Source organism: Saccopteryx bilineata, chromosome X, assembly GCF_036850765.1.
Source record: "Saccopteryx bilineata isolate mSacBil1 chromosome X, mSacBil1_pri_phased_curated, whole genome shotgun sequence".
In the NCBI taxonomy this organism is placed as follows: domain Eukaryota; kingdom Metazoa; phylum Chordata; class Mammalia; order Chiroptera; family Emballonuridae; genus Saccopteryx; species Saccopteryx bilineata.
The window spans coordinates 69,681,874-69,708,096 of NC_089502.1; the positions used below are offsets into that span (position 1 = coordinate 69,681,874).

The 26,223-nt window shown below is 39.3% G+C and overlaps 2 protein-coding genes across 7 annotated transcripts in view; one reads left to right on the forward strand and one right to left on the reverse strand.

Annotated features, from left to right (window-relative positions):
• ATP7A (ATPase copper transporting alpha) overlaps positions 1-26,223 on the reverse strand; it is a 554,573-nt gene that overhangs the window by 250,042 nt on the left and 278,308 nt on the right. The gene's annotated exons all lie outside the window — the stretch shown is intronic.
• ATRX (ATRX chromatin remodeler) overlaps positions 1-26,223 on the forward strand; it is a 214,380-nt gene that overhangs the window by 30,807 nt on the left and 157,350 nt on the right. For 3 of the 6 annotated variants that reach the window (XM_066250416.1, XM_066250412.1, XM_066250411.1), the window contains 5 exons: positions 7,527-7,639; positions 12,314-12,369; positions 13,786-13,838; positions 22,319-22,443; positions 25,143-25,256. In XM_066250416.1, coding sequence (XP_066106513.1) covers positions 7,624-7,639; positions 12,314-12,369; positions 13,786-13,838; positions 22,319-22,443; positions 25,143-25,256 — 364 coding nt within the window. In that variant the 5' untranslated portion in view covers positions 7,527-7,623. Of the gene's footprint in view, positions 1-2,577; positions 2,616-7,526; positions 7,640-12,313; positions 12,370-13,785; positions 13,839-22,318; positions 22,444-25,142; positions 25,257-26,223 lie in introns of all 6 variants that reach the window. The other 3 variants (XM_066250415.1, XM_066250414.1, XM_066250413.1) reach the window with 2 other exon arrangements.

The window sequence follows — 26,223 nt, forward strand, 5'->3', positions numbered from 1 at the left end:
AGACAGGAATGGAGGAAAGACAGTGAGAGGGGGAGGAGAGACATGAAAAGCATCAATTTTTTGTTGCAGCATCTTTGTTCTTTGATTTCTTTCTCTTATGTGCCTTGACCAGGGTGACTCTTAACAAAGCCAGTGACCTCTTGCTCAAGCCAGCAACCTTGGGCTTAAACTAGTGACCTTGGGCTTCAAGCCAGTGACCTTTGGGCTCAAGCCAGCAACCATGGGATCATGCTGATGATCCCACGCCCAAGCTGGTGATCTTGAGGTTTTAAACCTGCAGGGGTCCCCAAACTACCGCCCTTGGGCCACATGCGGCCCCCTGAGGCCATTTATCCGGCCCCCGCTGCACCTCCGATAGGGGCACCTCTTTCATTGGTGGTCAGTGAGAGGAGCACAGGATCCATCCTCATCCTGTGCTCCAGGAGTACTGTATGTGGCGGCACCACAAAGCGCAGCATGGCTCACGTACATACTACTCCGGTGATGTGGGATGCACGCATCATGGCTCCGGAAGCACGTCATATCACCTGTTATGGCTAGCAGTGACAAATATGGAACCGGACATTGCCATATCATTAGCCAAAAGCAGGCCCATAGTTGCCAGTGAAATACTGGTCAGTTTGTTGATTTAAATTTACTTGTTCTTTATTTTAAATATTGTATTTGTTCCCATTTTTTTTTTTTTACTTTAAAATGAGATATGTGCAGTGTGCATAGGGATTTGTTCATAGTTTTTTTTATAGTCCGACCCTCCAACGGACTGAGGGACAGTGAACTGGCCCCCTGTGTAAAAAGTTTGGGGACCCCTGTAAACCTAGGTCCTCTGCGTTCCAGTCCGACGCTCTATCCACTCTACCACTGCCTGGTGAGGCTGCGTCCATGAATTATTTTGTCCTTCTTTGCTCTATCCTTCCACCTCTCTCAACATTTTAATATTTTATAATTGCCACATTGCTCTCCATATGATTTTACTAATTTACACTTCTACTGGCAGTTCTTGTTCTACAACTTTTCATCCTGGCCAATATGATTGTGGAGACAAATATAACAGCACAAAGAAGCATAGTTAATTGTTTTCTCTTTTTTTTACTAGGCCTTGTTAATTTTTTAAGTGAAAATAAAATAAGTCTCAACTTATTTTTTCTCAGTTAATCTTTTGTGATAGTGCACACAGTAGCCCTTTTTGGTAGTACTTAAGATCTGAATGAGTAAAAATTGGTTATAAAATGTAACAGCCATGCTAAGCATATGCTATTAGTAGACAGCTGCATTGTTTGCAAGAAAAGCAAACTGATTTTTTAAGTTCTGTGAGCTTGAAAAAAGAAACAACTTATTGCATCTTTACCTGATGAATACAGTGCTGCTGTAAAATGTTTTAGAGGAGTATTTTACGATGCAGGCAAATATTCACAGTATATTTTAATTAATGGAGGAAAATTTTACAAAGCAGTGAAGTAACAAACAGTTCAATTTTGTTAAAACTGGAGATGTTTTCTCTAAATCTATGTACTCCAGTTGACCAATGTCACCTTGTTAAATTTAATTGTCTAAATGAAAATAAATAAAAAAAATAAACGAGTTAACATTTTCCCATAGTTGTCTCTGGATCGTGGAATTTTAGGTGACAATGTTTGGTAGTTCACTCTTTTTTTTATATCCCACTGTCTGTAGTGGATTTTTTTTTTTTTTAACTACAGAGACACAGAGTCAGAGAGGGATAGATAGGGACAGACAGACAGGAACGGAGAAAGATGAGAAGCATCAATCATTAGTTTTTCGTTGCACATTGCGACACCTTAGTTGTTCATTGATTGCTTTCTCATATGTGCCTTGACCAGGGGGCTACAGCAGACCGAGTAACCCCTTGCTCAAGCCATCAAGCCAGCGACCTTGGGTCCAAGTTGGTGAGCTTTGCTCAAACCAGATGAACCCGCGCTCAAACTGGCGACCTCTGGGTTTTGAACCTGGGTCCTCCGCATCCTAGTCCGATGTTCTATCCACTGCGCCACCGCCTGGTCAGGCTGTAGTGGACTTCTTATTGAAGAGGGGAGGATGTTAAGAAACAATAAGCGAAAAGTTTCACACCTGGAATATTATAGTGAAAAAAGAAGTAAATAAGCTGTAATTATTCTCATTTTAAAAGACAAGTTAATGTTTTCCTTCAGATACAAGTGGAAGCAAACTGTATTATTGTTTTTCCAGTATTAGAGGAATTTTTTAAAGAATGTCACAAAATATCTAGGGATTGTCTTTTAACTTTTACTGAGAGGGCCCTTTGCAATTTGATGTTTTCTACCCTTGGGGGAAGGAAATAGGAGACAATGGGCTCATCTCTAGTCCTTTGTAATAAAGTTCAGCAGTTTGAGCTCTCCTCTCAGCTTGCTTCCATTTGGAATTACATGATGTGTTGTGATTTGAGTTTAAATCCAGATTTCTTGCTTTTGTAACCTTTGGAAAGTTGCCATCCAAGTTGTCTTTTCATTCATGCAATGAAGACAATGACCCCTAAATTATAATCTTTATGATATGTCTAGCATAGTGTAAGCCCTTAACAAAATTTCCTCTTCTGTTTTTCAGAGTGGATGCATTTAATAGCTGGAGACAGAATTTATTAGGTATGAATTTCATGAAAAGAGCAATGAAAAGCTCTGATGTACATATCAAAAGTGTAAAAGTTACTTTACCATATAAGTTGATCCTTATTTTTCATACCTTTTCCTGCAGGTATCTGTCACCTGGCACACTGAGGTCACTACATTCTCCAAATAAGCTCCACACTGTATTTTCAAAGCTGATCTATTTAATTTGTTTATATATCTTTTATTTCTGGCATGATAGTTTTATTGCCTGTGTAAAAATGGTAATACTATTTAAGACCTCAGTTAGCATTTGGAAAACTCCATTTAGCCAGTATTTACAGTGCAGATTTTATCTGAATCTTTTTTTTTTTTTTTTTACAGGGACAGAGAGAGAGTCAGAGAGAAGGATAGACAGGGACAGACAGACAAGAACGGAGAGATATGAGACGCATCAATCATCAGTTTTTCGTTGTGACACCTTAGTTCATTGATTACTTTCTTATATGTGCCTTGACCACGGGCCTTTAGCAGACTGAGTAACCCCCTTGCTGGAGCCAGTGACCTTGGGTCCAAGCTGGTGAGCTTTGGTCAAACCAGATGAGTCCACACTCAAGCTGGTGACCTTGGAGTCTCGAACCTGGGGCCTCCGCATCCCAGTCCGACGCTTTATCCACTGTGCGAACGCCTGGTCAGGCTGAATTGGTTTTTATTGATTTGAGAAATAACCTTTAATTCTATCTGGAAATATTTGCTTTTAGGACTTCTCTCAGGATCTCAAGTAGTGGTCTACAAATTAAATGATAGCCCTAATGGTTTGTAGATAGGCTTAGTTAAAACTTTGAATATTTAGCTATAGATATAGGAATGTATGACTCTGTCTTCTTTCAGCAAACCTAGATTTTGTTTTTCTCCATTTATTTTTACGGAAAGATAAATGAGGCTCTTCTTTAAACTGGATTTAAGCACTCTTTGCATTACATTGTATAGTGATAAAGATTCACTCTGAATCGAGTTCTAGTGGAAAACAGGTTTTGGTATAATGGGCAAAATAAAATTGCATTTATGCTTCATCTGTAGTTTGCCTTTTAAATTACTTAAATCTAACTAAATACATTCCCTTTAAGCTAAAATATACTTGATCATGGTAAACCTTTTAAAGATTTCTTTTTTGAAAGAATTTAGTATACTTTTGTTAGAAAATAAAGTCAGTAATATTTGTACTTACTCTTTGTGTTAGAGTGAATAAAATGTATGTTGAATTTAGACTTGTCTCCAATGGAACAGTAGATCTAAGCTTTTCAAATATTTACTGCACTTTTCTCACCTGAGTTCTTTTTCTTTCTTTTTTTTTTTTTTAAAGCTGGAAACAGGGAGAGATAGTCAGACAGACTCCCGCATGCGCCCGACCGGGATCCACCCAGCACACCCACCAGGGGGCAACACTCTGCCCATCCTGGGCGTAGCCATGTTGCGACCAGAGCCACTCTAGCGCCTGAGGCAGAGGCCACAGAGCCATCCCCAGCGCCCGGGCCATCTTTGCTCCACTGGAGCCTTGGCTGGGGGAGGGGAAGAGAGAGACAGAGAGGAAAGCGCGGTGGAGGGGTGGAGCAGCAAATGGGCGCTTCTCCTGTGTGCCCTGGCCGGGAATTGAACCCGGGTCCTCCGCACGCTAGGCCGACGCTCTACCGCTGAGCCAACCGGCCAGGGCCTCACCTGAGTTCTTTAATGGATCCCAATATAAGTTAATTATTTTCAGTTTGTTCATCTTTCATTCTTATTAGCATAGGAGTGGGGACTTCTCACCTCCTTACCTGTCGTAGCTCACTGGTTAGGTTTTCTTTTTTCTTTTGTTTGCTTGCTTGCTTGTTTGTTTATTTATTTATTTTTACAGAGACAGAATGAATCAGAGAGAGGGGTAGACAGGAATGGAGAGAGATGAGAAGTATCAATCATTAGTTTTTCATTGCGCGTTGTAACACCTTAGTTGTTTATTGATTGCTTCCTCATATGTGCCTTGACCACGGGCCTTCAGCAGACCGAGTAACCCCTTGCTCGAGCCAGCGACTTTGAGTTCAAGCTGATGGGCTTTTGCTCAAACCAGATGAGCCCCTGTTCAAGCTGGTGACCTCGGAATCTCGAACCTGGGTCCTCTGCATCCCAGTCTGGCACTCTATCCACTGCGCCACCGCCTGGTCAGGCTGCTTGTTTAATATATGGACCTATGTGAAATGCCATAGCTCTTTGTGGCTTTATTTTTGATGCTTTTCGTTGTTTCAAATGTTTGTGTGATGCCTTGGAGATCTTGGTCTTGGTGAGGATCAGGGTCTAATTTCAGTCTTAGGAATTGATTTAAAATGATTTTTTTTTCTTTCTTTTTTTTTTTTTCTTTTCATTTTTCTGAAGCTGGAAACAGGGAGAGACAGTCAGACAGACTCCTGCATGCGCCCGACCGGGATCCACCCGGCACGCCCACCAGGGGCGACGCTCTGCCCACCAGGGGGCGATGCTCTGCCCATCCTGGACGTCGCCATGTTGCGACCAGAGCTACTTTAGCGCCTGAGGCAAAGGCCACAGAGCCATCCCCAGCGCCCGGGCCATCTTTGCTCCAATGGAGCCTTGGCTGCGGGAGGGGGAGAGAAAGACAGAGAAGAAAGCGCGGCGGAGGGGTGGAGAAGCAAATGGGCGCTTCTCCTGTGTGCCCTGGCCGGGAATCGAACCCGGGTCCTCCGCACGCTAGGCTGACGCTCTACCGCTGAGCCAACCGGCCAGGGCTTAAACTGATTTTTTAAAATTGATTTTAATTTATTGTGTTTACATAAATTCTAGTGTTGCCCTGAATGCATCCTCCCTCCTCCGTATTCCCCTTGATTTGTTTTTCTTATTGTTATGCTTCTGCATTCAAATAAAGATAGTGTGGTAAGCACAGGTCTTAAGCATGAGCATTAAAACTAGAAAACTTGGGTAATTTCATTTTTTTCCCCGGGTAATTTCATTTTTAAGTAAAGTGCTATATTTTAAAAAAATCAATGAGTATAAAATAGTAATGATGACAGTAGTGAACAAAAATAAAAACTTTGAAAAAGTATGCTGTAGAAACTGAAAGTACTTTTATGGACCTCTTAGTTCTTTTAAATATTCTGGGTTTTTAGAATTACCTATCAGGATAACTACTTTTTTTTTTTCTTGTGAAACTGAGGGAGAGACAGACAGGATCAGGCAGATAGGAAGGGAGAGAGATTTGAAGCATAAACTCAGTTGCAATGCCTTAGTTGTTCATTGATTGCTTTCTCATATGTGCCTTGACCAGGGGCCTCCAGTAGAGCCGGTGACCTCTTGCTCAAAGACAGTGATCTTTGGTCTCAAGCCAATGACCATGAGGTCATGTCTATGATCCCACACTCCACCTGCCTACCCTGCGCTCAGGCTGGTGACCTCGGGGTTCTATTCAACCCGGTCCTCTGCGTTGCAGTCCTGACACTATCTACTGCGCCACTGCTTGGTCAGGCCCATTTTGCATTTTTAGCAACAATATGTCTACATCCTTGCAAACCTTTATTTTTCAGTTTTAAAGTTATTGTATCCATTCTAATGAGTGTAAAATAGTATTTCTTGGTTTTCATATGCATTTTCCTATTGAATAATACTCTTGTGCACTTATGTGCTTTCTGTCCATTTGTATATGTTTGGGGAAATATATAACTAAGTCTTTCCAAGTTTTAAATTGGTTGTTCTTTTATTATTATAAGAATTCTTTATTATTAAAACTGGAAAAGGATATATATTATAAAAAGGCTATTAATATATTTACATTTATATGATTTGAAAATAATTTTCTCCAGCCTGACCTGGTGGTGGCGTAGTGGATATAGTGTCGGGTTGGGATTCAGAAGACCCAGGTGTGAAACCCCGAGGTCTTCAACTGGAGTGTTGGCTCATTTGGCTTGAGTGCAGGGCAACCTGCTTGAGCACGGGGTCGCTGGCTTGAGCATGTGGTCGTAGACATGACCCAGTCATTACTGGCTTGAGCCCAAGGGTGCTGGGTTTTGAAACCCCAGGTCTCTGGCTTGAGCAAGGGGTCACTCACTGGCTTGGCTGGAGCCCTCCCCGGTCAAGGCACATATGAAAAAGCAACCAATGAATAATTAAGGTGCCACAACAAAGAATTCATGCTTCTCGTCTCTCTTTTTCCTGTCTGTTCCTCTCTTTATCTCTTGCTAAAAATACAAAAAATAAAGGAAATAGTTTTCTCCAGATATGTCGGTTGTCTTTTAATTTAATTGATGGTATCTTTTGATAAATAAAATGTTTGAATGTGGATGAAGTCAATGTTACCTATTTTCCATCTTTTAAGTTTAGGAAATATTGTATTAGAAATAAGGTATATGTTTATTTTCTGCATTTGAAGTTTTAATTTTTTTATAATCCTGTTGAGTTACAGATATATCTATTATATAAGTTAACAGAATATGCTATAATAATTTAGTTACATAAATATTTCTCTGGGAATCTGTGAGCTCTTTTAAGGCCTCTTCTATGCTTTATTTATCCTTGTATAAGTCATTTATTCAATTATTCTATGCCAAGCAGCAGATAGAGTAATAAACAAAAAGAAAAACAAAGACTACTGAAACCTTCCAGAGAGTAAGTGCTCAGTAAATACATTTTATAAGTTACTGAATTATTATTTTAAATGATATAAAGCAAAATCTCATATCAGCATTTTACATAAAAACATTTTGATCCTAGGTTACTGTACAAGTAGCTTATATTACTCATTTTCATATCCTCAGAATTAAAGAAAATTCATTTCCTTTAAATTTTATTTTGAATATACATTCTTTCAGACCACTTATGGTATAGATATTGATTCTGTTTATTAGAACTTTTACATTTAATGAAATGAATGACAAGCTCATTAAGGAATATCATTATCTTTTGTTTTGATAGTGAAAGCAAGTTGAACACATTGGTACAGAAGCTGCATGACTTTCTGGCCCATTCATCAGAAGAGTCCGAAGAAACAAATTCTCCTCCAAGACTTACGATGAATCAAAGCACAGGTAGGTTGAAAAAGAATGTGTCATATCTTCTAGACCAGGGGTCCCCAAACTTTTTACACAGGGGGCCAGTTCACTGTCCCTCAAGACTGTTGGAGGACCAGACTATAAAAAAAATACTATGAACAAATCCCTGTTCACACTGCATATATCTTATTTTAAAGTAAAAAAAACAAAACGGGACAAATACAATATTTAAAATAAAGAACAAGTAAATTTAAATCAACAAACTGACCAGTATTTCAATGGAAACTATGGGCCTGCTTTTGGCTAATGAGATGGTCAATGTCCGGTTCCATATTTGTCACTGCTAGCCATAACAAGTGATATGACACGCTTCTGGAGCCGGGACGCGTGCATCCCGCGTCACCGGAAGTAGTACTGTACGTGAGCGATGCTGCTACATACAGTACTCCAGGAGCACAGGATATGGATGCTGACCACCAATGAAATTAGGTGCCCCTTCCAGAAGTGTGGCGGGGGCCGGAAAAATGACCTCAGGGGGCCGCATGTGGCCCGTGGGCCATAGTTTGGGGACCCCTATTCTAGACTATATTTCACTTAATTTTTGGAGGGAGCAGCTATGAAAGGTGTTTTTTTTTTAATCTTATTTTTTTTATAGAGACAGAGTGAGAGTCAGAGAGAGGGATAGATAAGGACAGAGAGACAGGAATGCAGAGAGATGAGAAGCATCAATCATCAGTTTTTCATTTTGGCACTTTAGTTGTTCATTGATTGCTTTCTCATATGTGCCTTGACCGCAGGGCTACAGCAGACCAAGTAACCCCTTGCTCGAGCCAGCGACCTTGGGTTTAAGCTGGTGAGCTTTGCTCAAACCAGATTAGCCCGTGCTTAAGCTGGTGACCTTAAGGTCTTGAACCTGGGTCCTCCGCATCCTAGTCCGACGCTCTATCCACTGCGCCATCTTCTGGTCAGACAAAAATGAATGAATGGGACTGTATCAAATCAAAAAGCTTCATCTGCACAACAGTAGAAACTGTCAGTAAAACAGAAAGGTAGCTAGCTGAATGGGAGATGACATTTGCAAACAACAGCTGTGACAAGGGGTTAATATCCAAAATACATAAAGAAATCATACAACTCAACAATAGAGAAACCCCAAACAACCAAAATAAAAAATGGGCAGAGGACCTGAACACTTCTCCTAAGAAGGTATATACATGGCAAGCAGATATATGAAAAGATGCTCAACTTCCTTTCTCCTCTTTTAATATATCCTCTGTCTTGTGGTGACTACCGTTATTTGTTCTGATGATTTCAAGGATAGCTACATATGTAAGAGCTGAATGCACACACATAACATGTATGTGCACACCCACAAACACAGTATGTATAAAAAGTAAAAGATGGATAGATCACAATGAAAAGTGCAAGCATATGTGTAATTAGAGTTGCAGAAAGAGAAGAGATAGAATGGGTAAGAGGCTGAATTATTTTCTAAAAGTGATGAAAGACATTAAGCTATAGATACATAAAACTCTGTGAATAACAATCGGAATAAATATAAGGAAAGGTACAACTAGGCATATCATAATTGAACTCTTAAAGAACAAAAACCAAGCCTGATGTGGTGGCGCAGTGGATAGAGGATCAGCCTGTGATGCTGAGGACCCAAGTTCGAAAACCCCAGGATACCGTCTTGACGCGGGCTTAACAGCTTGGGTGTGGGGTTGCTGGCTTAAGTGTGGGATCATAGACATGACCTCATGGTCACTGGCTTGAGCCCAAAGGTTGCTGGCTTGAATTCCAAGGTCACTGGCTTGAGTCCAAAGGTCACTGGCTTGAGGGAAGGGGTCACTATCTTAGCTGGAGCCCCTGGGTCAAGGCACATATGAGAAGCAATCAGTGAACAGCCAAGGAGCCTCAACTGTGAGTTGATGTTTCTAATCTCCTTTCCTCTCTGTCTCTTTCTATAGCTAAAAATTACTAGAATTTTAAAATTTCAAATCTGAAAAATATAATTTCTAAATAATCATTGTACTTATCAGATTAGAGGTAACAATAGAATTTAATGATAGGCTAATAGAAATTATCCAATCTGAGAATAGAAAACATGAAAAAAAGATATTTCCTCCTGAAATTTTTTCCCCAATAAAACTGAATAGTTATCAACTGAGCACATGCAAAGAATAAGTGTTTGACTCCTATTCAGCACAAAAAAATTCAATAGAAATTCTGAGTGGGCCCAATGTTTTGTAGGTATTCACATATTAATCATGCATGTATTTTGTTAGATTTTTACCTCAGTGCTTCAGGTTTTTTGGGTGCTATTTTATTTTTATTTTTTTACAAAGACAGAGAGTCAGAGAGAGGGATAGACAGACAGGAACAGAGAAATGAGAAGCATCAATCAATCAGTTTTTCGTTGCAACAACTTAGGTGTTCATTGATTGCTTTCTCATATGTGCCTTGATCATGGGCCTTCAGCAGACTGAGTAACCCCTTGCTCAAGCCAGCAACCTTGGATCCAAGCTGGCGAGCTTTACTCAAAACTAGATGAGCCCGCACTCAAGCTGGCAACGCTGGCGACCTCGGGGTCTCGAACCTGGGTCCTCTGCATCCCAGTCCTACATTTTATCCACTGCGCCACCACCCAGTCAGGCTTTAGGGTGCTATTTTAAATTTTCTTGCTTTTAAAATTTCAGACAGAAAAAGTCAAGAACCATATGATTTTACTCATGTGGGATAGAAAACTGAAAGCAACAAATAAACAAATGAGAAAAGAAAAAACCTCATAGACACAGACAACAGCATGTTGGTTACCAGAGGGAAGGGGGTAGGGAGTTGTAAAGTGTGAAGGGGTCAAGTATAAGATGGCTAAAATAGATTTGACTTTGGGTGGTGGGGACACAATGCAATATCAGATGATGTATCATAGAATCGTACACTTAAAGACTATATAATTTTATTAAATAATGTTACCCCATTAAAAGTTAATTAAAAATATAAACAAATTTTGAGATTACAGTTGTTCATTGCAGGTATATAGGAATTAAGTTTCCTTAAATTTTTTTTTATTTGTTGATTTTAGAGAGGAAGGGAAAGACAGAAAGAGAGACAGGAACATCAGTCTGTTCCTGTGTGTGCCCTGACGGGGGACTGCATGGCAACCTCTGTGCTTCAGAGCAAAGCTCAAACAGCCGAGTCATCCAACCAGGGCCAGTTTTCTTTTTTTTTCAGTTGACCTGTATCCAGTGAAATTGCTCTAGGAAATTTTTTTTTCTCTTCACCTTCTGGATTCATTGGGATTTTGTTCTTAATTTTGTCATCTGCAAATAGGATCAGTTTTATTTTGTCCTTCCCATCTAATTTCTTTTCTTGCCTCATTATGCTAGGCAGAACTTTCTGGATTTTTCAGTATTATGTTTTAGAAGAATGGTGATAGCAGACATCCTCTTGTTGTTTCTGATCTTTCACCATTAATGTGATGGTTTCTGTATGTGTATTTTGTGTATCCTCTATCAAATTGAGGAAGTTCTCTTCTATCCCTAATTTTCTTACTTTTGTTTGTTTTGTTTTTTTTCAGGGACAGAGAGAGAGGGATAGATAGGGACAGACAGACAGGAACGGAGAGAGATGAGAAGCATCAATCATCGGTTTTTCGTTGCGACACCGTAGTTGTTCATTGATTACTTTCTCATATGTACCTTGGTCACAGGCCTTCAGCAGACCGAGTAACCCCTTGCTCGAGCCAGCGACCTTGGGTCCAAGCTGGTGAGCTTTTTGCTCAAGCCAAATGAGCCCGTGCTCAAACTGGCGACCTCGGGGTCTCGAACCTGGGTCCTCCACATCCCAGACTGACACTCTATCCACTGCGCCACCACCTGGTCAGGCTGACTTTTTTTTTTTAAGCGAGAGAGAGACAGGGACAGAAAGACAGGAAGGGAGAGAGATGAGAAGCATTAGCTCATACTTGCAGCTCCTTAGTTGTTCATTGATTGTTTCCTCATATGTGCCTTGACTAGGGGCGGCAGGGGCTCCAGCTGAGTCAGTGAACCCTTGCTCAAGAGAGTGACCTTGGGCTTCAAATGCCAGCAACCATGGGGTCATGTCTATGATCGCACAGTCAAGCCCGCGGCTCCGCGCTCAAACTGCTGAGCCCACACTCAAGCCAGCGACCTTGGGGTTTCGAACCTGGGTCTTCTGCATCCCACTCCGATGCTCTATACCAGGGGTCAGGAACCTATGCCTCGCAAGCCAGATGTGGCTCTTTTGATGGCTGCATCTGGCTCGCAGAAAAATCTCTAATAAAAAAATAATAACATTAAAAATGTAAAACATTCTCATGTATTACAATCAATTCATTTCCTACCACTCATGTTCATGGTTGCGGGTGGCTGGAGCCAATCACACCAAATTTTTATTGGGTAATGCCTAACGTACACGGGTCGATGTATGGCTTTAACGGAATTACACATTTTAAAATATGTGGTGTTCATGGCTCTCTCAGCCAAAAAGGTTCTTGACCCCTGCTCTATCCCCTGCACCTCCACCTGGTCAGGCAGAAAAATCTTTTAGAAATACTCTAATGTGCATAATGTATTACCAATGCTGTAATGTTTCAAAGATTGAAAAATGGGTTTATAGAGTTGTAGGTTTTGATGTTCTGTTTGATTATGTATTGAGGAGGTAAATGTTTTTATTTCTTCTTTTAAGATAAAACCAGTGGTTCTGGAAGTAACTCTGATATGATGGAAAGCAGCAAGGAAGAGGTAAGAATAATTTGAAACATTTAAAAGGATCGCTTATAACAGCTATAATATGTCTCATCAGATTCTTTTTATTTAATACGTGCATGTGTTAAGTTTACTGTTATAGCTAACTATTATTATAATACTTCATTTTGGGTAGTTATCCATTTTTAGAAGATGTTTAATGATTTTTTTATTTTTTATTTATTCATTTTAGAAAGGAGAGAGAGAGGGGGAGAGAGAGAGGGGAGAGAGAGAAGGGGAGGGAGGAGCAGGAAGCATCAACTCCCATATGTGCCTTGACTAGGCAAGCCCAGGGTTTCGAACAGGCGACCTCAGCATTTCCAGGTCGACGCTTTATCCACTGCGCCACCACAGGTCAGGCAGAAGATGTTTAATGATTTTGTTATCATTGTAGTTTGCTCCAGCAGTGTAGCAAAAGTCAGACAACCGAAGGCTTGCTCACAGATAGGTTTTGGAATGTTGTTATATTGGGAAAGTGGTATGCCAGGCTGTTAAGGGCTAGACTCTGTGGTTCTGAGCCCCTCAGAATTGGTATTCCGAATGTCTTAAGCACTGTCATAGAGACCTGTCCTGAGGTTCTTCATGTGATACCCAGGTCTACACTGTGGCTTTGAGATTATTTCCACCATTGTAAAATACTTAATCCCATAAAATAGACTTGTACTGGAAAAATAAAGGTGATTTTAGTATCTCAAAGCAAATTTTAGAAGGTACTCTGCCATAATTAGGATAGAGAAAAAGACACATTTTTAGATCCTTAAAATTCTCTACCTCTTTTGGGATCTGATTACTTCTACATCTTTATATTTTCTTGTCAGCTTGGGCCAAGATCAAGTGTATCCTCTCCCACCTCCTAAAATTTAACAGTAACAATTTTTGTTTTGGTGACAGAGACAGAGAGAGGGACAGATAGGGACAGACAGACAAGAAGAGAGAGAGATGAGAAGCATCAATTCTCTGTTGTGGCACCTTAGTTGTTCATTGATTGCTTTCTTATATGTGCCTTGACTGGGGGGCTACAGCAGAGTGAGTGACTCTTGATCAAGCCAGCGACCTTGGGCTCAAGCTGGTGAGCCTGTTAAGCTGGATGAGCCCATGCTCAAGCTGGCAACCTCGGGTTTTTGAACCTGTGTCCTCTGCATCCCAGTCCGATGTTCTATCCACTGCGCCACCTCCTGGTCAGACAGTAACAATTTAAGAAAACAGAAAATTATCTTAAGTTCAGGAAGCCTGAGAGTAATGAGAATTAATTTTTCAAGTTTCTTTTAGAAAAACATTTCAGGCATGCATATCTATAAAATATATAATCTCATTATATCATTGTATGATAGATCTTGGCATAGAGAACTAGATAATTGAAGGGTTGTTTCTTTCAAAGATTTACTCACCTCTATATTTATTTCTCACATTTAGGGAGCTAGTTCTTCAGAAAAATCCAAATCGTCAGGATCATCACGATCAAAAAGGTTGGTTGTTGTTGATGGGAAAACGATATTTTCTTTTTCAGGTCATTTTATTTTTTTCCAAGAATAATAATCTTGTTTTCTAAACTTAGTTCAAGCACTCTTATTCAAAGTAAACTACTTTATAGAAGCATGCATATTATAAAATGGGCAGTATAATATAATAAATTCTCTTGCATGTATTACTTGGCTTCAACAATTATTATTTTTTTTTTCATTTTTCTGAAGCTGGAAACAGAGAGAGACAGTCAGACAGACTCCCGCATGCGCCCGACCGGGATCCACCCGGCACGCCCACCAGGGGGCGACTCTCTGCCCATCCTGGGCGTCGCCATGTTGCGACCCTCCTGGGTGTCGCCATATTGCGACCAGAGCCACTCCCAGCGCCTGGGGCAGAGGCCACAGAGCCATCCCCAGCGCCCGGGCCATCTTTTGCTCCAATGGAGCCTTGGCTGCGGGAGGGGAAGAGAGAGACAGAGAGGAAGGCGCGGCGGAGGGGTGGAGAAGCAAATGGGCGCTTCTCCTATGTGCCCTGGCCGGGAATCGAACCCGGGTCCTCCGCACGCTAGGCCGACGCTCTACCGCTGAGCCAACCGGCCAGGGCCTTCAACAATTATTAATTCATTCTTATATTGGCTTTTCCAGGGAGGATTTATTATGTACTCGAGGCCCTTGCAATATGTAGATTGCTTCTTTTAGATCATATGTGTGCTTTGAAAAAGGTGAAAAAGTGAAATGAAATATGAAAGCCTTATTAGGCAGTATGAGTTTTTAAAAAATGTTTTTACTATAACAGCACTGTGGTAATTGCTTTTTTCAAATTTTTTTATTTATTGATTTTAGAGAGAGAGAGGAAGGACAGAGAGAGACAGACAGGAACATTGATGTGTTCCTGTATGTGCCCTGGCCAGGGATCAAACTGGCAACTTTAGGTAGTATGGGTTTTTTAGGGTTATGTGAAATTGTCTAGGGTGGGGATTGGAAGCCATTATAATTATAAGAAAATTATAAGGCGATCAGAGAGTGGTAAAAATACCTTTCTGTGCGAAATGTCAGTGAATTGTTCATAATGACTGAAACTACTTCTAAGCACATGAATGCATACTGTACTGTGTAATATAGTTGTTATAAGAAGTTTACAATTTAGTGCAGCGGTTCTCAACCTGTGGGTCGCGACCCCGGTGGGGGTCGAACGACCAAAACACAGGGATCGCCCGCCGGGGTCGCGACCCACAGGTTGAGAACCGCTGATTTAGTGGTTCTTTTGTTGTTTTTAACCAGTACAAAACAAATTTTTTTTAGGATGTATGGGTAATAATTTTATTTTGGCTTAATATTTCTTTTTTTTTTAATTAATTTTAATGGAGTGATATTGATAAATCAGGGTACATATGTTCAGAGAAAACATCCCTAGGTTATTTTGACATTTGATTATGCTACATTTCCATAACCCAAAGTCCAGTTGTCTTCCGTCACCTTCTAACAGGTTTTCTTTGTGCCCCTCACCTCCCCAAACCCCTTCCCTCCCCACCCATCCCCCGTAACCACCACACTCTTGTCCATGTCTCTGAGTCTCATTTTTATGTCCCACCTATGTATGGAATCATATAGTTCTTAGTTTTTTCTGATTTACTTATTTTGCTCAGTATAATGTTATCAAGGTCCATCCATGTTGTTGTAAATGATCCGATGTCATCATTTATATGGCCGAGTAGTATTACATAGTATATATGTACCAAAGCCTTTTAATCCACTCATCCTCTGAAGGACACTTGGGCTATTTCCAGATCTTTGCTATTGTGAACAATGCAGCCATAAACATGGGGGTACATTTCTTCTTTTCAAGCAGTGTTATGGTGTTCTTGGGGTATATTCCTAAAAGTGGGATAGCTGGGTCAAAAGGCAGTTCGATTTTTAATTTCTTGAGGAATCTCCATACTGTTTTCCACAGTGGCTGCACCAGTCTGCATTCCCACCAGCAGTGCAGGAGGGTTCCCTGTTCTCCACATCCTCGCCAGCACTTATTCTGTGTTGTTTTGTTGATGGGCGCTATTCTCACTGGTGTGAGATGATATCTCATTGTGGTTTTAATTTGCATTTCTCTAATGATTAGTGATGTTGAGCATTTTTTCATATGCCTGTTGGCCATCTGTATGTCCTCTTTGGAGAAGTGTCTATTCATTTCTTTTTCCCATTTTTTGATTGGATTGTTTGTCTACCTGGTATTGAGTTTTACAAGTTCTTTATAAATTTTGTTTATCTACCCCTTATCAGATGTATTATCAATTATATTCTCCCATTGTATAGTTTGTCTTTTTATTTTGTTCTTATTGTCCTTAGATGTGCAAAAGCTTTTTAGTTTGATATAGTCCCATTTGTTTATCCTGTCTTTTATTTCACTTGCCCGTGGAGATAAATCGGCAAATATATTGCTGCGAGAGATGTCAGAGAGCTTACTGCCTATGTTTTCTTCTAAGATGCTTATGGTTTTACGGCTTACATTTAAGTCTTTTATCCATTTTGAGTTTATTTTTGTGAATGGTGTAAGTTGGTGGTCTAGTTTCATTTTTTTTTGCAGGTAGCTGTCCAGTTTTTGCAATACCATTTGTTGGAGAGGCTGTCTTTACTCCAATATATGCTCTTAACCTCCATTGTCAAATATCAGTTGTCCATAAAATGTGGGTTTATTTCTGGGTTTTCAGTTCTGTTCCATTGATCTATATGCCTGTTCTTATGCCAGTACCAGGCTGTTTTGAGTAAAATGGCCTTGTAGTATAACTTTATTCTTCCTTTTCAAGATTGCTGAGGCTGGCTATTCGTGTTCTCTTTTGGTTCCATATAAATTTTTGGAATATGTGTTCTATGACTTTGAATTAAGTTATTGGTATTTTAATTGATATTGCATTGAATTTATAAATTGTTTTGAGTAATATAGACATTTTAATGATGTTTATTCTTCCTAACCATGGGCATGTTATATGCTTCCACTTGTTTGTATCTTTCTTGATTTCTTTTATCAATGTTTTGTAATTTTCTGAGTAGAAGTCTTTAATCTCCCTGGTTAAATTTATTCCTAGGTACTTTATTTTTTTGGTTGTAATTGTGAAGGGGATTGCTTCTTTAATTTCTCTTTCTGACTGTTCATTGTTAGTGTATAAAAATGCCTCTGATTTCTGAGTATTAATTTTATATCCTGTTACTTTTCTGAATTCATTTATCAGGTCCAGTAGTTTTTTGACTGAGAGTTTAGGGTTTTCTATATAAAATATCATATCATCTGCAAATAATGATAGTTTTACTTCTTGTTTTCCAATTTGGATGCCTTTTATTTCTTTTTCTTGTCTGATTGCTGTGGCTAGGATTTCTAGAATTATGTTGAATAAGAATGGTGAGAGGGGGCACCCCTGCCTTGTTCCTGATCTTAAGGGGATTGCTTTTAATTTTTGCTCATTGAGTCTGATGTTGGCTGTGTGTTTGTCATAGACGGCTTTTATCATGTGAGGTATGTTCCCTGTATTCCCACTTTGCTGAGAGTTTTGATCATGAATGGGTGCTGGATTTTATCGAATGATTTTTCTGCATGTATTGAAATTATCATGTGGTTTTTGTCCTTCCTTTTGTTTGTGTGATGAATCACATTGATTTGTGAATATTGTACCAGACTTGCCTCCCAAGAATAAATCCCACTTGATCATGGTGTATGATTTTTTTCATATATTGCTGGATCTGGTTTGTTAATATTTTGTTGATGATTTTAGCATCTAAATTCATCAGGGATATTGGCCTATACTTTTCTTTCTTTGTGTTGTCTTTGCCTGGTTTTGGAATCAGAGTTATACTCGCCTCATTAAAGGAACTTGGAAATCTTCCTTCCTCTTGAATTTTTTGCAATAGCTTGAGAAGGATAGGAGTTAGTTCTTTGAATATTTGGTAGAATTCACTTGTGAAGCCATCGGGCCCAGGATTTTTATTTTTTGGGAGTTTTTTGATAACTGTTTTGATCTCATTTGGTGTAATTGGTCTGTTGAGGTTTTCTGATTCTTCCAGATTGATTTTTGGAAGATTATATGTTACTAGGAATTTGTCCATTTCATCTAGGTTGTCTAGTTTTTTGGCATACAGTTCTTCATAGTATTTTCTTACAATATTTTGTATTTCTGTTGTGTCAGTTGTTATTTCTCCACTCTCATTTCTAATATTATTTATTTGAGTCCTCTCTCTCTTTTTCTTGGTGAGTCTGGTTAAAGGTTTATCAATCTTGTTTACCTTTTCAAAGAACTAGCTCCTCGTTTCATTGATCCTCTGTATTATTATTAATATTATTTTTTCTTTTGTATTTTTCTGAAGTTAGAAACGGGGAGGCAGTCAGACAGACTACCGCATGTGCCCGACCGGAATCCACCTGGCATGCCCACCAGGGGTCGATGCTCTGCCCATCTGGGGCATCCCTCTGCTGCAACCAGAGCCATTTTAGCGCCCGAGGCAGAGGCCACAGAGCCATCCTCAGCGCTGGGGCCTTGGCTGCGGGAAGGGAAGAGAGAGACAGAGAGGAAGGAGAGGGGGAGGGGTGGAGAAGCAGATGGGCGCTTCCCGTGTGTGCCCTGGTCTGGAATCTAACTCGGGACTCCCGCATGCCAGGCCCACGCTCTACCACTGAGCCAACCAGTCAGGGCCTTTCGGAATTTTTAAATTTCTTCTTTGAACACAGTGTTTACCCATTCGTTATTTAATAACATGCTATTTAGTTTCTACGTGCTTGAGTATTTTTCAGTTTTTCTGTTGTGGTTGATTTCTAGTTTCATGCCATTGTGATTAGAGAAAGTGCTGAATATGATTTCAATCTTCTTAAATTTGTTGAGACCGCTTTTGTGCCTTAAGATGTAGTCTATTCTAGAGAATGTACCATGAACACTTGAAAAGAATGTATATTCTGCTGTTTTAGGGTGAAAGGTTCTAAAGATATCTATTAAATCGAGTTGATCTAGTATGTCCTTTAAGTCTGCTGTTTCTTTGTTAATTTTCTTTCTTGGGGATCTATCTAGTGATGTTAGTGGTGTATTGAAATTCCCTGCTATTATAGTATTGCGGTTGATCTCGCCCTTTAAATCTATCAAAGTCTGCTTTATATATTTATGTGCTCCTCTACTAGGTGTGTAGATATTTATAACGGTTATATCTTCCTGTTGGATTGCTCCCTTTATCATTATGCAGTGACCTTCTTTATCTCTAACTATAGTCTTTGTTTTAAAGTCCATTTTGTCTGATATAAGTATTCCTACCCCAGCTTTTTTTTCATTTTCATTTGCATGAAATAGTTTTTTCACCCTTTTACCTTCAGTCTATGTGCATTTTTTGTTTTAAGGTGTGTTTCTTGTAGACAGCATATGTATGGGTCCTGTTTTCTTATCCACACAGCTACCCTATGTCTTTTGATCGGAACATTTAACCATTTACATTTAACGTTATTATTGATATGTAATTATTGCCATTTTATTCTTTAAAACTGTATTCCTCTTTTGCTATATTCTTTTTCTCCTTTGATCTGTTTACAAGAGGCCCCTTAGCATTTCTTGCAGCCTTGGTTTGGTTGTAGTGAATTCCTTGAGGTTTTTTTTTGTCTGTAAAGCTTTTTATTTCTCCTTCAATTTTAAATGATAGCCTTGCTGGATAAAGTAGTCTTGGTTGTAGGCTCTTGTTCTGCATTACTTTGAATATTTCTTGCCATTCCCTTCTGGCCTCAAGTGTTTCTGTTGAGAATTCGAAAGTCATCCTTATGGGGGGGTTCCTTTGTAGGTGATATTCTTTTTTTCTCTAGCAGCTTTTAATATTTTCTCTTTATCACTTAGCTTTTGTATTTTAATTATGATGTGTCTTGGTGTTGATTTCTTTGGTTTTCTCTTTAATGGAGTTCTCTGTGCTTAAACATGTGAAATGATTTCCTGCCTTAACTGAGGGAAGTTTTCAGCTATGATATGCTTGAACAAAGTCTGTATCCCTTGTTCTTTCTCTTCTTCTTCAGGAACCACTGTGATGTGGATGTTATTTCTCTTCATGTTGTCACAGAGCTCTCTTTGAGTTTCCTCAGACTTTTTGAGTCTCTTTTCTTTTTTCTGCTCTGCTGCCGTGCCTTTATTTATCTTGTTCTCTAACTCACTGATTCGATTTTTGGCTTCATCCATCCTGCTTTTAATTCGTTCTATTGTGTTCTTCATTTCTGATATTGTAGTTGTCATTTCTGACTGATTCTTTTTTATTATTTCAATGTCCTTTTTTATATTTGCTATGTCTTCATTTAGTTGTTCGTAATGACCATCTATGTTTGTTCTAAGATCTTTGAGCATCCTAACAATCGTTACTTTAAACTCTGCATCTGGTAATTTAGTTATATTTGACTTATTCAGGTCCTTTTCTGGGGATTTCTCTTGATTCATTTCTGTTACATTTCTCTGCTTCTCATTTTGTCTGTGTAAAGGAAGGTTTTTACCACTGGACTCCACTGGGTATGGCCTCTGTTCCCTAGGTATGGTCTGTCTGCAGGCCCGCCACCCCCTCTGCTGTTTCTGCCTAGGGCATTTGGGTATGGGCGTTGCTGGTGCCTGCCCTCTGGGGCTGTTGCTGTGGTTTCCACCTCTCCTTCACGGTAGTGGCTGTGATCTCTTGCTCGGGTGCACAACCCTTGGTGGCCTTGACCTTTTCTCCATCTCCGTGGGCGGTGTTATGCTCGGCCCTGAGTGCAGTGGCGAGTGCCTTTGCTCAACTGCAGGTCTCCGCCTGTTTCCGGGCTTTCGCCCTGCTTTTGCAGGAGGAACCCACTTGTGGGACTGCTACAAACCTTGGCTTCACAAGGTAGGCGGGACGGCATGCCCATGCTCAGTAGCAGGACTCTTCCTGTTTTGGGCTTTTGGGTCCATCCTCTTAGGAGGAGCTGGCTCCCAAGTCAGGCCACAAGCCTAGGTTCTACAGGCGGGGCAGGGCTGTGCTCCTATGCCGTTGCTCAAGAGCGGGTATCCACCCCTTCTGGAGCTCCTGCCCTTCCCCAGCAGGCTGGATTCAGGCAGCCTACAGTTGGCCTTGACCACTTTTGCATGTCCCCTCTACCCCAGCCGGGCAAGACTGAGCTCACACCTGGGCATCAGTTGTGGCCAGCCGTCTTCCGTGTCCTCTGCGCCCCCCCTCGGGTGAGCCCGCAGCCGTGTGTGTGTGTGGGGGGGGGCGCTGCAGCTCAGACCCTAAGACTCACTACTGTAGTCCCGAAAGCTCCCTCCTTCTAAGCGACTCTCCTCTGAATGCCTCGGCAGAGCTTGTTTGGCTGGTGTTCTGCTTCCCTTAGCTGGTATTGCTGTTTCCAGGGAAAATATTCACTTCAGATTTGGGGAGTGACCCGTCCCAGAAGTTAGGGTGGCTGTCTCTCAAAGTGTTTCTCCCTGTGCCTCCTAGATTACACTCTCTTCCTGTTGCTCTGGTCCTCTCCTCTCTCCCTGTCCCCCGGAGCCCCGGGTGAGTGGTTGTGAGAAAGGTGTTCTGTATGGTCCCTTTAAGAAGAATCCTGGGTCTGAGAAATCAGTGTCTTTCTCATGAACAGTATCCTGTCTTGTTTACAGCTAAATACTGTCCATACACCTCTTCTAGGCTCTGGGGCTGCAGGTGGGATTTTGTTCCTGGGACTCAGGATCCTTTCCTCTCTGCTAAAGTCACTTTCCGCCACGCGAGTCTCTCCCAGGTACCGTTAGCTCCGGGGAGCTGGGCAGCCCTCTCCGCGTTTCTGCTTTTCCTACTAGTCTTAGTGTGGCTTCTTCAGTGTTCCTTGGTTGAAGAGTCCTTTTAGTTTAGTCCAAAGTTGATTTTTCCAGATGATGGTTCGTAAAATTAGTTTGCAATCCACTTTGGTTCTGGGAGGTGAAAGTTTGTACGTAGGCCTAATCCATCGCTATCTTGTCTAGGTCTTGGCTTAATATTTCAAGTGATGTTTTATTTTGCACCTGAGTTCAGAATTCATCTCAAGATTCTTTACAAGCTTAGAAAACGATGGTTTTATAGATCATGTTCTAGCTCAGCAAAATTCACATTTTAGTGCGGACTTTGCCCTTCATTCTCATATTTATGGCATTCGCTTCACACAAAATAACTGGATGAAAATTCCCCACACACTCAAGTGCTGGTCCATTACAAACGTGCACGACCCTGTCCGGTAAATATTTCTTGATAAATATAGCTTGGTTGTTATTAAATTACTGTAGTGATTCTCAACCTGGTGTTCCTTTCATAATCCCTAGGTAGCTTTTCCTAATGTATATGTCCTAGTCCTTCCTATTAAATTCTGTTCTTCAATAATATTGAATAGAGATATATGCTTTCCTAGGTCATTTTGATGTGCATCCTTGCTTAAGAGCTACTGCTCAGTCTAAACATGTTATTTATATTCTTTGGGTCATGTTCCAATTGTCAGAAATGCCCATAATTCTATGGATGTAATTCTTTCATAGGAAACCTTCCATTGTTACAAAGTATGTAGAATCTGATGATGAAAAACCTTTGGATGACACTGTAAATGAAGATGCCTCTAATGAGAATTCAGAAAATGATATTACTATGCAAAGCTTGCCAAAAGGTAATGTGTTTTAATTTTCATATGAAGTTAAAGTTAAAATGCATTTTCAAAAATAATTATTTTAAAATTTGAACTTGATTATTGTTAGCTGTGTGTAAAGGACCAACCTGATACTTTAATAGTGATAGTCTGGAAATTTATTAATATAGTAATGATAATGTATGTTATTGAGGTTGAAAATTCAGAATATTCATGTCAGCTTTGAAAGGAACAAAACTTTCTGTTGTGTTCTGGAAAGGGGATTTTAGTTTTCATTATACTTGATTGTAGAAATTGGTTTAAAAGTTTAATATATTAAGTTTTGGTTCAGTAAATTTTAATGTGCTTGCTTTGTAGAAAAACTTAATGAATATTCTGAAAACTTTTAAACAACAGCATTTAAAGTTTAGTTTTACTGCATTCTTAAATTCCCTGAGACTCAAAGCTGAAGTTAACTATTATAGATGGACTTAGGTATATTTCTTACTATTATCCCTTTAAAAAGCCTTGTCACATACTTCTCAACTGTTACAGTTCTAACTTTAAAACTTCATTAATTAGATTGGGACAAAAGAGCCAGATGAAAATCTTGGCACTTTTTATAATCCAAGTCTGAGATCAGAAGGCTTACCTGATGGGAGAATAACAAGGGTCTTGGTAATTTCACGGTGTTTCAGTCAAAAGTTTATATTTTTTTCTTTATTAAATAGTTTAAGGCTCTTAGAAGATACTTCAAATTTATTCTGAGAGCAGTGCTTACTAAGTTTTGTGTTCTGCCTATACTTGTGTTTTTATGACACATTATTGATTATGGAAAATTTTCAAAATGGTGGGTAAGAGGGTAAGACATTGCTTGACCAGGACAAATTAGAAGTTACAGTAGATAAGGGGTGAAATGAGGAAAAAGGAGTAAATGAGAGAAAGAAGAGAAAGAGAAGGAAAATTGATGGACCTACTGTTTACTTGGATTTACAAATCATCTATGGTAATATTATGTGATGGTTTTGGTGGCCAAGGTCAGACAACTAACATGTGAGTCTGCATCTTATAGGCAGTGACTCACCTTGTATAGCTTTATTCTCACTGGGCGTCTCTGTTATGGCCACAGGGTAAGAGCTAAGAACTAGGAATTCCAATCTTTGTTTTAGTGATGTTATGGAAGAAAGTTGGTGTGGGATGTTACCAACAAACTAAGCATAATGCTCTCCCATCAAACCAAAAATAAACTCTTTCGATAAGGTTAAATTTGGGTGATTATAATTATGGTTAAGAATTCTATATTGAATATGTACAGATACGAGACTCTTACAAAATTAACTCATTTAATCCTCAAAACAGTGCTGTAAGGTAGTTATTGTTTCTACTTGTAGAGATGAAGGAACAAATTCAGAGCTCAAGGAACTTTTTCAGCTTTAAATTGAGAAGCTAAGATTTGAACCCAGGTCTGCCTGAATCCAAAGCTAGTGAGTGCTCTTTCCACTCTGCTGCTTTGCTTCCGTTTAGAGGAGAGTCTTCAGAAAGAATTCTATTATTTTTTTAGCTATAAATCTTTACCTTTTTTTCAAATGCTGGGGCTTCTCTAGAATCTATATGTGAACTGTTTGTTGTGGATTAAGTATTTATTTGTGGAGATGATATAAATTCAGCAGTTTGTGTAAACGCAGTCCTCTGTAACCTCTTTCCCCCTTTTCTCAGACATTCATAAATTCATCGAACTAGATTGCCCCTGACTATGAGGTTTTCCTTTCTTAAATGTTGCCAGTAATGCCCAGTGACTAAGCCCAGCAATAGAGATATATGTTAGACCTGGATACTTTTTCTATACCCCTGCTTTATTTGATCTTGAGAGATTATAATGAAACCATAAATTAACTTCTGTCTTCAATTCACATTTTATAGCTAAGAAAGTATATTCTTTCTAAAATATTTCCATAGAAACTAACCACTAATGTCATTCTATAGTTTATTGTTTGAGCACTAGAACTTAAAGCAATCTTCTGTGTAAAACTCTTTATAGACATTGCAGGGTAGTGAAACTTTGCTATATTAGTTGGGAAATACTTCAGAATAGGTACTGCAATAATAGCAGAATTAACTTCTCACATTGCCCCCTATTATTCTCCTCCAAGGCGATATAAAACCACTCTTAAAAATCTTTTTCTCACTTTGTAAGTTATATAAATGTCTAACCACTGTATTGTATACCTGCAAATAATATAATATTGAACGTTAGCTAAGATTGAGAAGTAAACGAAAAAATAGAGAAAAAAACCTCAAAAATATTTTTTTTTGTTTGTAATTTGCATTTTGAGAAAAATAAGATGTCTTTAAAATTTTTTCTCTTCTGGTCATTTTGCTTTATAAATTCTTTATGAAACTTAGCATGGATGTTCATATTCAAAATAGCTCTTGTGATAGGTACTATAAAAATTCAGAACTGGGCTGAGGTTTTCTGCTTTATTCACACATTTAGTTATAATTAGTTCATAATACCTCCCTCCCCCATTTTCATGAGCTATATTCCAAAAAGTAATCTGAGTGTTGACACCTGGCCCTTTTACTATTTCCCTGTTTTATTTTCTCTGTAGAGGTCCTTATACAAGTATTGAAAACTTGAAAGAAATAAAACTATGTACCAGCAATGTTGGCTTTATCTGAAGTCTTGTACTTCACTTGCACATTTAATATGTGTAATGGTTTTTTAAATGAAATCATTCTAGGTACAGTGATTGTACAGCCAGAGCCAGTGCTGAATGAAGACAAAGATGATTTTAAAGGGCCTGAATTTAGAAGCAGAAGTAAAATGAAAACTGAAAATCTCAAAAAACGCGGAGGTAAATACAAGTGAAAATGAAAACATGAGTTTAAATTGCTGTTGATGACCATATTGGAAAATTTGATGCACTTACTAAAAATACCTCCACTTTTCTGCCCATTGTTTATTCAAAGCACTACTTAAAAATAACTTCTGTTTCTCTCTGAGCTCTGAAGCAGAAAAGGTTAACACCATTTATCAAAACACCTTTGCCTTCAGTGGCTATTAAGTTATCTCCAGAAGCTCAGCATTTCCTTCTTGCGCATGTTAGTTCTGCATTGCCTATATGCCAGAGTACTGTGTGTGCCCTCAACCCGAAAGAGTTTCATATGGGACAGAATCTGGCCTGTGGCCTTCAGGTAACTGTATACGTATCTCAAATACTGTTTTAAGGAGTGATGGACATCTGTAGTAGTGTTACCTGGGGTGCTTTTTAAAAATTTAAGTCCCTTGACTCCATTCTAAACAAATTAGAATTTCTGGGGGTGATGTCAAAAATATGCCCCAGGTTCTTCTTATGTACATTAAAGTTGGAGATCTATTGATCTAAGGATAGCAATGCTGAAATGAGTAGGAAAGAGAAGGGAGCTTGACCTAGGAACCATTTGTACATCTGTCTGAGCTGTCTCTCCTTTGTCTGTCTACTCTCACCTATACACACAATTACATTGGCTTATCATCTATAAAAAGTTGGCACAAGGAGGATTCATTTAGAAATTTATGACAGTGGAGTATGTATCCCATTTGTTTGTGATTTTTAGTTTCTATATGTATTTTTTGGGCACATTAACAGCCAGAATCTGTGACTCTAAAAGGAGCAAATCTCTAGAAGATTGGACTGACACTATGTTTCTTAGAAGTGTAATGGAAGTTTGTCTATTTAACATTTATTATGTTCATTGTGAGATTATAGCATAGTTCTTTTATTATTGGTGAAATTTTTTGTAGATTTTTATTTCAGTGCTATATGATTATCTTGATGGAAC